The sequence below is a fragment of the Capsicum annuum genome, chromosome 11, assembly GCF_002878395.1.
Source record: "Capsicum annuum cultivar UCD-10X-F1 chromosome 11, UCD10Xv1.1, whole genome shotgun sequence".
NCBI classification, from domain to species: Eukaryota; Viridiplantae; Streptophyta; class Magnoliopsida; order Solanales; family Solanaceae; genus Capsicum; species Capsicum annuum.
The window spans coordinates 2,012,327-2,025,417 of NC_061121.1; the positions used below are offsets into that span (position 1 = coordinate 2,012,327).

The following is a 13,091-nucleotide window of genomic DNA, read 5'->3' on the forward strand; positions in this document are numbered from 1 at the left end:
TGATCTACATGGAAAACTCCGCTACTGCTAAGGTAGAAGGAACGGGAAAAATATACTTGAAAATGACTTCAGGAAAGGTCTTGACACTTAATAATGTCTTGTATGTTCCGGAGTTACATAGGAATTTAATTTCTGTTTCACTTCTATACAAGAAGGATTCAAATGTGTAACCATTTCTGGAAAAATTGTAATTAGCAATGGAGAAATGTATGTATGAAAAGGCCATCTCACCGAGGGCCTTTATAAGATGAATGTTGACATAAATAAAAGTTCAAATTCTTCTTATTTGCTTGAGTCTAATGATTTATGGCATGAACGTTTAGACCATGTTAATTACAAAACGTTACGAAAACTGATTAACTTAGAAGTCTTGCCAAACTTTGAGTGCAATAAATCAAAGTGTCAAATGTGTGTGGAATCAAAAGATGCAAAGCATTCTTATAAGTCCGTTGAAAGGAATTCCAATCCTTTAGACTTAGTACACACTGAAATTTGTGATATGAAGTCAACACCATCACGTGATGAGAAAAAGTATTTCATAACTTTAAGTGACAATTGCACTAGATATTGTTATGTCTATTTGCTAAATAGTAAGGATGAAGCAATAGACTCGTTTAGGCAATATAAAGCCAAAGTTGAAAATTAGTTAGATAAAAAGATAAAAATGATAAGAAGTGATAGGGACGGAGAATATGAATCTCCTTTCATCGAAATATGTGTAGAGAATGGAATTGTCTATCAAACTACGGCCCCGTATTCACCTCAATCTAATGGAATTACGGAAAGAAAAAACCAAACTTTGAAGGAAATGATGAATGCCTTGCTTATAAGTTTCGATTTACTGTAAAACTTATAGGGGAAGGTAATCCTTACAGCCAATCGTATACTCAACAGAGTTCTCTATAGTAAGACCAATCAATTCTTTATGAAAAATGGAAAGGAAGGAAACCCAACTTGAAATATTTCAAAGTGTGGGGGTGTCTAGCAAAGGTCCAAATTTCTATGCCTAAAAGGATTAAGATAGGACCTAAGACGGTAGACTGCATGTTCATAGGATATGCAAAAAGTAGTAAAGCATGTCAATTTTTTGTTCAAAAATTCGAACATCTAGACATTAATGAAAATACGATAATTGAATCAGATAATGCTGAATTCTTTGAAAATATTTATCCTTATAAAACTAGACATGAACAGTCTAGTGGGGGATCTAAACAACTTCGAGATGAACCAAGTGAGAATGTACATAATGAAGAAAATTCAAGATATAGTACACGTCAAAGAACGCCTACTTCATTTGGATCGGATTTTGTAATATTTCTCTTAGAAAATGAGCCTCAAACATTTAAAAAAGCGATGGCAACTTTGGACTCATCCTATTGAAAAGAGACAGTCAATAGTGAGATTGATTTAATATTAAGCAACCATACATGTGAATTGGTTGATCTTCCTCCCGAAAATAAACCTTTAGGTTCTAAATGGATCTTCAAAAGGAAGATGAAAGCAGATGGTACTATTGACAAATACAAGGCAAGACTTGTAGTAAAAGGCTTCAAACAAAAATAAAGCCTTGATTACTTCGATACATACTCTCCAGTAACAAGGATAACACAGATTCGAATGTTAATTGCCTTGGTTGCGGTATATGGTCTTGAAATTATCAAATGGATGTGAAAATCATTTTTCTAAATGGAGAATTGGAGGAAGAAATATACATGGAATAGCCTGAGGGTTTTGTGGTTCCAGGAACAAAAACAAGGTGTGTAAACTTATTAAGTCATTGTATGGACTAAAGCAAGCACCAAAATAATGGCATACAAATTTAACCAAACCATGTTGGCAAACGTATTCAAAATAAATGAATGTGATAAATGTGTTTATATTAAAGACACTCCAAATCATCAAGTCATTGTATGTTTATATGTGGATGATATGTTGATCATCAACAGAGACATTTCTGACATAAATGCAATAAAATGAATGCTCAAGAGCTCGTTCAAAATGAAAGACCTTGGAGTTGCGGATATGGTCTTAGGTATAAGAATCCATAGAACTCCACAAGGGTTGGCATTATCATAGTCTCATTATATCAAAAAGGTACTTGACAAATTCAAGTATATGGAATTTGGTATTACCAAGACTCCTTTGGATGTGAGCTTTGCACATCGAAAGAATGAATGTGAAAGTGACTTACAATTAGAGTACGCAAGAGTATTGGAATTTTTAATGTATATAATGAACTGCACACGATCAGATATAGCATGCGCTATTAGTAAATTGAGTCGGTATACAAGTAATCCCAACAAAACTCATTAGATGACAATAAAAAGAGTTTTGGGGTATCTTAAATACACTCAAGACTATGACTTGCATTATAATAAATATCCTACGGTACTTGAAGGATATAGTGATGCAAATTCGATAATCGGATAGAACGAAGTAAAATCCACAAGTAGATATGTATTTACTATTGGTGGAGGATAAGTCTCTTGAAAATCATCCAAACAGACTTGTATTGCTCGTTCTATAATGGATTCTGAATTTATCGCATTGAATAAATTCATTGAAAAAGAGGAATGGCTCCAAAATTTCTTGAAAGATATTTTGTTTTAGACCAAGCCAGTGGAACCAGTATGTATACACTGATAGCCAAGTGACAATAGGTAGGGCAGGGAGCATAATGTACAACGGTAAATCTCGTCACATACGACGAAGACATAATACTGTTAGGGAACTTCTCTCTAGTGGAATTATCACTGTTGACTATGTAAAGTCAAAGGATAATGTGTCGGATCCACTTACAAAAGGCCTATCTAGAGAAGTAATGGAAAGGATATCCAAGGGAATGGGTTTAAGGCCTAGGACAAGTCAGCATGGCGGTAACTCTACCTAGCAGACTGGAGATTCCAAGATCTAGGTTCAAGGAGATCAAACAAATTTATGTCTGACAGGTTCAACATTGTCAATTACCCAACCGATTCTCATGATGTAGATAATGTATCATAAACTAGGATAAAACTTAAAGTGAAAAGTCATTTAATGATTATCTAAATTTGGTAGATTTGATCAAATAGTTTAAACTATAAGATTAAACATTTAGAAATCACCTATGTGAGGGCAAAGTGGAAGCAGTTTCAAGGAGACTGTTAGTAAAGGCCTATTCTCTAAGCTCTCATGAAACCGAGATGTATTCATGGCTGAAAAGAACAAAACCGTGAGAACCATAAATGGTAAAAGGTTGGTTGTGTGACGTGTGTTGTCTACGTGTATATTAAAGCACTACGGTTCAAAAATATCAAATCTACCAATTGACCGAGTGCATCCGATGCATGTTCACTACGAAAAGTTCAAAGGAAAACCTACTTATCTAGATACAATCAGTCTTTGCTTGATAATCACATACTTGTCCATAAAAAATTTATGAAAAAAATAGTCATTCCCCATTCATATGGGGGATTGTTGGGTTCAATATGTATGAAAAAGGCATGAGTGGAAAATAGAGATAAAATGGTGGAAGGACGGAGACCAATTTAGAAGGTGTACTCCCAAATTGGAAAGTTCACTAATTCTCCCATATTGGTAGGAGAAGAAAACTTTGGAGTGTTTATAATAATGAACACTTACTCCTCATGATAAGTGAGGCAAGAAATAAGAGACGTCTCACGCCGTCATCGTTGCTCGCTCGGCTCGGCTCGGCTTTGGCTTTGGATTTGGATTTGGCAAATGATCGATCGATGAGATCTATCTTTTTGGACAAAATTTATTTGAATTCCAAAAAATACCAAAGGAAAAAATGAATAACGCAGTAAATATTTTCTGTATTTAATACTCCATTTATATTCACTTCAGTAGTGTTTCGAAACATGCATACAGAAGCTATTTCGAACTGAACAGATACTTCAAAAGGATGCACTGTTTCGAACTGGTGCTTCAGAAGGATGCAATCCTTCAACGAAATGACACACTGCTTCATGAAATAATATGCCTGTTCAGAACAGACATATTTCTTGGACAAACAGACATGATTTTCCAGAAAAGGTACAACCTTTGAAGTGAACCATTGTCTCTTTTTTCAGAAGTGGCATGTTATGAATATATAAACCTACTTTCATGCACAAGTTTAGGTACGAAATTTTCAGAATACAAATCTCTTTTTCTCTTAAAAATATTCTGTATGATCATTCAAATCGTTGAGTGCGTTCATGGAATCCAATTTATTTGAGGTACCGCTATAATTGAATTGAAGGCCATTTTATACTGGGAGGAAAATTCCGCAACCTCGGATACAGTAAAGGGAATTATTTTCTTAAGGACACTCCGTGAATTTGGAGGACTTGGCCATTTCTGTTTCATCTTAATTTCTAAAAATAAAATACACCTCTTATAAAGATCACTTTGATCTTGGGCTAAGGGTATTTTCGGTACTTCATTGTGTTCTTGTTTTTAAACATTGAACTAAAGTTGAAGTTGTTGTTGCACATATACAAATTCTAGTACCCGTAGAAGGAAATAATAGTTTTGTTGCTAAAAGGGAGGATTTTTATGGTGTTTATTATTGGATTTAGCTGTAAAGATTATGATTTTGCTTAGTATCTGCTAGAAAGAGGCAGTAATTGGTAGTTTGATTTGGTTGAAAGTTGAAAAAAGTTGTTTCTGTAGCTCAATTTTGCTGTAAAGATTATGTATTTTCTTAGAATTTTGTAGCAAGAGGTAGTAATTGGTAGCTTGATTTGGCTGAAACTTGAAAAAAGTTATTTATGTAACTCAATTTTTCTCAAGTCTGGAACTTTTATTAGAAATTTTATTCAAAAGATGAGTGCTTTGTAAAGGGTTTGTATATGTGGGTGGGGTCATTTTGGGGGGGGGGGGGGGGGAAGCGACGTAACAGGGATGGAAAAAAAAAAAAATTGAAAAAAAATTCTTTATAAATAGAAATAAAAGTAACGTCTTTCCAGAGTATCTCAATTTAACTAAACTCTCGAACTTAGGATAGAAAATTGTTGGAACCATAGATAGTGATTGCAGATGATATCGCATTTTGGAACTTTCACAGAGGTTTTGAAGTTTCTATCGGAATAGGTGTTTGGTATAAGTTTCTATCTTAACTTTGGTTAGTTTGAAAGTTTCTTGTAGCTTATTGCTGGATTTGTTCCTACTGAAGATATTTTTATTGGTAATATATTTATTTACTTGTTCTTCTAATTAGTTTTATCTACCTTACTCAAAGCCTTAAAAATTTTGCTTTTCTTCTAAGGTCAGGTTGAAATTCATGTTTTATATGGTCACATATGGATTTTGCAGATTGTTGTTGTCGATTTTTCTATCAACTATGTATTGACTCATCTTAAGAACTTCCCTTTGTGAGTTCAAATAGACAGGTATATTTATTTTCTGATTTTTGCTTTGTTCTATGGTTTCAAATTTGGTGGATGGCTCTTGAGACCGCCTCTGATAAAGACAAAAACTTGACATAATAATTTCATAAAGGAACGTCTCGACTACATTATTTTTCCCTTTCTATTACTTGTTAGTACACTAGTTTAAATTTTACAAGCATTAGGTAAAGTGAGACATTGTTTCAGTGATTTGCATATTGTTGTTTTTGATTGCTTAATTTTGCAAGTTGCTTACTTTATTATCCGTTATTTCAACTCTTCTACTGAGCTATAAGTTCATTCATTAGTTTGCTCTGTATCATATACTACCATTTACTCTGCACCCCCTCCCCGCCGTTCTGAAATAGAATCTGCCGTAATGGATCAATGGTTTCCTGTCGATGCTATTACAAAAAAAACTATAGGTTGGAGCTATAAGTTTTAGGTCGTCGACAAGTTTCGACCTCATGAAAGCAGAGATCAGAGTGTGCGATTTCAGATGATGATTGTGAAAGATGAAAGTGTAAGGTTAACTTTACCCCAGTTCTTACTGAGAAATCATTTCCATACTCAGCATGTCTGAAAAATATTATTACCTACGACAACTTCCGAAAGTGGGAGTTGAAGCCCGATTAAAGCAGCAAAGATTGAAAATGGTAACAAATTCTTCCGTATTTTCTATTCGCAGGCCTAAACCTTTCTCTATGCCACTTGACTACAGGAACAACAGGTTGTTACAGTGCTCTATGTCAATGATATTTCAAAGTACGAAAGGCTATTTGCTCTTTTCAAAACATATGTGGTTTCCTGCGCAAAAGTTAGAGACCCCCGCGGCTACTCAATACACTCCGGTGTGTATGAATGGGTGATCGACTGACACACGGTTGTTGAACTATGACCAATAATGGGGGCGGAAGTGCCCTTACTTTCTCCAACAAAGTGGAACACGGTTCCTTTTTTAGTTATCGATCATCTATGCCCAGGTGTTGAATTTGGTAAGCTCCCAGTTTACGCCTACGCCTTTTTACCAGATTATCTAATTGAGCCCTACGAATTAAATAAATTGCTGTTGTCTTATTTCCCGTTACGCCAGACTTATTGGCGGTAGTAGCCAATTGCAACGTGCTGCAATATACCACTGACCAAAGTAAGCACTTTCGGGAGACAATTGTCATAGATAAGAGGTAAGTTACTCAACCCTTCTCGCCTATTAAAACATTCTTGCATGATAAAAATTTGTATGTTTATTACACCAACCAGCAAAAAACATGCCCTATTTACTATATGGGATGATTTGGCCGACAACGAAGGCGCTACGCTACTATATCACCTACATGAGCACCCCGTTATTCTTGCTAAACGTATCGGAGTTACTGAATTCCACGGTGGTATGTTGTTTACATCATTCTCTATAACTTTTCCCTTTTACCGCTGCACTTATTCCTTTGTATTTAATTAAAATTTCTCTCTATCTGTGACATACGCAGCTATAAGATTAGCCACAAGGTATCAGTCAACGATCTTGCCGAATCCTAAGTACGTGTAGGCTACTGCATTGATGAAGTGGCACTTATTAACTAATCCCCCATCGCCATATCATACTACTCAAATACTTTTACTAAAAACCATACTCGCTATTTGACTTAAACTTCTTTCAGGGTAGAGGACAATAAGAAAATATTTATATCGTACACATTACAAAGCTCATCGGCATGAACTTCTTCCCTGACTCTTAGACCTACTGAAGATGAGGTTTTTTATATATCCACAATTTAGGACTTTCCGTCCCAGGTTAGTAGTGTGTACATCTACTGCAGTAATTTTTGCTGCTGTCAACAACTTGTCCAATGCCTACCGTAAAGATCTTCAGAGCAATTTCTAATATCGGTTAATTCGTACTGCAGGTGCAGACTTTTCCTGTGGAAGGAAAAATATCACGTCCTGATTATTCCCAGTTCTTTTACTTGCTCGCCTGCTCACATTGCAATCACTTTGTACGCATCAAGACAAAAAAGATAGTGCAATATTTCAACTGTAAGCTAGAACGAATGTTGGTCCTTAGGTAACTTCCTTCGAACTTACGCTGTGCATTTCTTAGACACTTACAGAAAATATCTTCAAATCAATTTTCAATTTTATCATTCTCTTTCACTGAATTTTGAGGTCCTATATATACTGGTGAAGTCATTCCTGACAGAAATCTACTATTGCCACTAAATAACGGATAATTAGTGGTAGTAATAGTAGTTTTTCTTATCTTCTGCTTGAAATAATGCCCAATTGTTTTGAGTCTTTTAAAATTACAATAATACACTACATTACATAAAGCTAACAAGGTTGTTGATAATTTTTAAATGATATTATTACACTTCATCCAAAGACACAATCAGAAATCGCGTTGGCTCATTTGCCCCTTTTTTGGCTCGAAATACATGAAATAATATAAGGGTTAAGGATAGTGAGTTCCAACTTCCAAAAGTATGTCATACATTTTGAGGGAAATAGGTGGAGTAAAAGATAAAGGTATAAAGTGAACGACAACCCCTGTTGCTAAGAAATATTGTGTTGAACTTTCTCATTCTGCTTGGTTGTTAGGATCATGTATTTATTATTATCGAAATGACAATAACGAGATAAAGACCCCAAAGGGTCTCATGTTGTTGTATTCAACCTTAAGTATGTTGATTACGTTGAATCAGTTGCTGCATACAAAATTTCAACCTAAATATGGACGGATTAAAAAAATTCATTTAGTCTGAAGTATTATCACGCATTGATCACTTCTACTGTCGAAATTAATATTTCAAATTAAATAAGATCCTATTATAAGTTTCTTTGCTTTTTTGAAAGATTACATATTTTATTTCCCTTCCATTTGTATCACAGGTGCCACTTTGAGGTCGACATTACAGACACCAGCGATACAATTACCGCAACAGTGTTGGAAACAGTTGCAGAGATAATGTTATCCCTCACCAGCGAACAAATATATGAAAATGTTGCTGCCCAGGTACATAACTCATCTTCATCAAATCCTATTATAACACTAAACATCTTCGTTCAATCCAATTATAGTAGTAAACAAAAATGCTCCACTACGTAACCTCCTACTCACTGCACCATCTTTTCTCCTTTTCACTCATAGCGAATCGTTGTTTATTGTCCGTACAAATCAACAACTTGCTCATAAATTGTTTAGACTCTAGCTACAAAAGCCAAGCTATAGATTTCCCGACCAAACACCTAGTATGTTGGCTATTACATCCTTCACTGAAGCAGAAAACCTGGTTGTTCAAGCATTACCATCACCAACGGCTCCTGGAGAAACAGGCAAGAAGCAAAAATTCGAACCGCGCACTCCAGTAAAAAAGGTTTAAAGGTAACAATACTTTCAATAATTTCTTTGCTTTTGTATCATACCTCAATTTTAACTTCTTGCATGGAACACTTCTATTTTTTATATCTTCAATATAACTCTCAACTAAAATAAAAGAGTACCCTGTTGTTCTATTAATAGTCAAGTTTATCTGCAACATCTCAATGAGTTACTTGTGATGCTCATTAATGATATAGTACAAATATTGGTTCATCAACTTCATCGAAGTTTTCTATTCGGAAAATATTTATTTCCGCTATGTTTTATCTCTGAAATTTACAGCATGTCAACCACAACAGGTGGGTAAATATAATACTCATGCTTTCCTTCATTGTTTCTTTCTACTCACTATAATCACAATTAATTTATCTCCTCCTTTTGTAGTCTCTTTGTCTGAACAGGTAAATAGAGCAATCTTACACCCCTTCATTGCTACCTTCTTTTACTATATCGTCATACTAGAAAAATAAAATAGTGTATTTTTCCTTCACCTACTTAAATTATCTCTACAGGTGACAAATGGACAAAGTTAGCTGCAGCCAAGTTTGCCTACCTCCACCAACGTCATATAGGCAGCCGCATCAACAAGCTTTTTCATTTTGGTGTAACTAATGCTTTGCATGTTAATAGTTTTTGCATAAATAGCTTGCACAGAAAAATAGTATCAACTATCACATTGGTGTAACTAATGCTATAGTCACAACTTAATGTGACAGACCTACATGCCAATAGTTTTTGTATAAACAGCTTGCACAAAAAAGTAGCATCAACTTTCTGTTAGTGTTTTATATCTATTTCCTTCTCGAAATTTATTACTGCAATCTTCTATTAACTTGCAATAAGAAGGGAAGATAGAACGGAAGATGGATATCTATTTCCATCTCAGAAATTACATCAATTTATTATTATGATACTTTCATTAAAGCGACATATAAAATGCACGACTACAAATGATAGCAATGGTATATTATTGGGCCCGTACTAGTGCGGGCTTTACATCTAGTTTATTAAATAAGAGGCAATGGCAGAAGGTTGACATGCCTGTTTTAGCTGCTTCAATTGTGATATTACGATATCACCCCTAATTAATTATTATAAGTCATTTATGTATTAAAAAAATAATAATATTTAATAAAAAATAAAATAAATATTTATGACGTGTCTACTTTAGTTGCTTCAGTCGTAATTTTACTGTAGCGCTCCTAATTAATTATTATATCTCTAATTAAATATTATAAGTCATTTACATAATAAAAGATTAATAATATTTAATTAGAAAAATAAAATAGATATTTATGACATGTCTGCTTCAGCTGCTTCAATCATAATTTTATTGTATCACCCTTAATTAATTATTATAAGTTATATAAGTATTAAAAAATTAATAATATTTAATGAAAAGGTAAAATACACTGAAAATTAACTCTTGATGTTTTAAATTAACTTGACGACTTATATGAGACATTCTTAAATTTTTTTCACAAGTATTTCTTTAAAGTGATTTTGATAAAAGGAGTCCATCAGCTGAAGCAGACAACAGATCGACCTGCATGTTTCAGCTGCTTCAATTGTAATTTTACTGTATCATCGCTAATTAATTATTATTATTTAAAAATTACATAAAAAAAATACTAAAAATTACAATAGCTTACAACTTAAAATATCTAAAAATATATTACAAATATAATTAATTATCTAAATTTTATTTGTGTCACATAAATTGAAGGAAAAAAAAGAGCAAAATTCAGAAATAGCATACTTATCCCCTTAATTATGAGTTTCATAACAAAAATTTCATAATTACATAATATAGTAAGTTGTATTTTATATTTTTGCAAACTCTTGCTACAAAAATACAAATATATATGATTTTTACTGCTCTTATAATCGATATGTATTTTGTATTTTTGCAAACTGTTACTACAAAAATATAAATACATATAAATACATATGTTATAAAATATAATTTGATAAAAGTGTTATTATTTTTTGTAATATGCTATTTTATATATTTTTTCCAAAAAACAATTTATGTCACGGGCCCCGGTATCTAATACTATTTGATAAATACCACTGGTAGCTGTTTTACAAAAGTTTTGCCGTTTGAATTGGGGGCAACGCACATGACACGTGCGCACTGTGTTTAATCTAATTGGGAAGGAAAAACGAAATCTGATGATATATTTTCTCAAATTCATATGACTTTTTTAAAATCAGTTTGAAAAAAAATAATATAATATAGTTTTATATTGAGTAATAATTTAATTTTAATATTAGTGTCATAGCAACACAAATACATGACCCATAAATTTAAAAAAATTTTCCTATATCTTTAAATTCTGTACCCTATCAAACTACATTATAGTAAGTATTATATATAAATAAAATGGGACATAAGAATGAATAAATGTAAAAAAGCAAGAGCGAAAATGAGAAATTAAAAGGTTGAGGTGATTCTACATATTATGGAGAAATTAGCAGAAGTGATTCTAATCCCTTCTCCAGCAATGGGCCATGTTGCTCAGATGCTGGAATTAGCGAAGCTTTTCTTGAGTCGAAATCCTCAACTCTCAATCACTGTACTTATTATGAAACTCCCCGATTACATCGATGCCGTCAGTGGCCCTTTCGTCGACTCTGTAGCTGCTTCATCCTCCTCCGGTCGCCTTCGATTCTTTGAATTAACAGCTGCTGATCCAACCCCAGAATGGAGCTCGAAAACCCGAGGGCACTTCGTCTACAGATTAGTACAAAGCCAGAAATCGCACATCAGGGAGTTTTTAATAAGTCAACGCCCTGGTAATAATAAACTCGCTGGGTTTGTTGTAGACATGCTATGCACTCCATTGATGGATGTAGCAGGCGAGTTTGGGATCCCGATCTACGTGCTTTTCACCTCTCCAGCTGCTTTCCTTGGACTGATGCTTCATTTCCAGTTTCTTGAAGACGAGTGTTGTCAAGATGTTTCCAATTTCAACAACTCGGACAGCAGTAGTCTGTTATCATTTCCCAGTTACGCTTGCCCAATTCCTCCTACTGTATTGCCGATGGTCCTAGTAGACAGAGACACATGGTTAGGAAGATTTCTTGACTTCGCTCGTGGGTACAGAAAAGCCAAAGGCATCATTATCAACACTTTCGCTGAACTAGAAATCCATGCCTTGGATGCTTACAACAACAACAACAACATGTCAAGGTCTGAACAGGAACCATTGCCACTCATCTATCCAATTGGTCCAATTTTAAACCAGTCAAAATCACGATCAGAGTCAGAGGAGGCAGAAACGACTAATTGGCTGGACGAACAGCCACTGAATTCGGTTGTGCTGATCTGTTTTGGGAGCCAAGGAAGTTTACAAGCGGAGCAAGTGAAAGAGATCGCTATAGCTCTAGAAAACATTGGCTGTCGGTTCTTGTGGTCTTTACGTCGGCCACCACAAAGCAACAACGCGCAATTCCCTGGAGAATACACGACCTATTCCGAAATTTTGCCTCAAGGATTCCTAGGCCGGACAGAGAAGAAAGGGAAAGTGGTGGGGTGGGTTCCACAATTGAAGGTGTTGTCCCACGAAGCAATCGGGGGATTCGTGTCACACTGTGGGTGGAACTCAATACTCGAAAGCATATGGTTTGGGGTGCCTATAGCAACATGGCCATTGCACTCAGAACAGCAGGTAAATGCGTTTCAGTTAGTGAAAGAAGTAGGAGTAGCAGTGGAGATCACTTTGGATTACTGCGAGAGGAATAAAGATCAACCAATGATAACTGCAGAAGCTATTAAAAAGGGGATAATGAAATTGATGGAAACTAACTCCCCGGTAAGAGATAAAGCAAAGGAGATGAAGGAGAAGAGCAGGGGCAGCATAATGGAAGGTGGGTCGTCATACTTGTCCCTTGGGAAACTTATCGATGAACTACTCAATAATGCAGCTTTGTAACTATTGAGGTCGTTATAGTGGTAGTAAATTGTCTCCTACCCAATTTGCAGATCCTTGTTAGTCAAATCTTGTTACAAGTATTTTGTTTTTGAGGTCGTCATAATGCAGCTGTTGGAAGTTGTGGTACTGGGAAACATTTGATTTCAGAGGATTGACTTAAATAATTGGAAATTTGTCTCTAACTTTCATCATATCTACCAAAATAAATACTTAATTATACTAGTAGTAAATTCCTAAATTTCATCAACTACTACAAAAACGAAGCTATAATTCTAAAGAAAAATTTAGAAAACAAATCGATTGAAAAATTAGAAAGTAACGGAGAGAGGAATTAACGATACCTGATAGATTAATGTTAGGAAGTTCGGCGGAGAACGGGGAATAACAATAAGCTTAAAATTTTTT

The 13,091-nt window shown here is 34.6% G+C and overlaps 1 protein-coding gene across 1 annotated transcript; it reads left to right on the top strand.

Annotated features, from left to right (window-relative positions):
• Positions 1-11,050: 11,050 nt before the first annotated feature.
• Positions 11,051-12,865, top strand: LOC107848248 (anthocyanidin 3-O-glucosyltransferase 2). The gene has a single exon (XM_016692960.2). The coding sequence runs from the start codon at positions 11,214-11,216 to the stop codon at positions 12,684-12,686; it is 1,473 nt and encodes a 490-aa protein (XP_016548446.1). The 5' UTR covers positions 11,051-11,213; the 3' UTR covers positions 12,687-12,865.
• Positions 12,866-13,091: the final 226 nt, after the last annotated feature.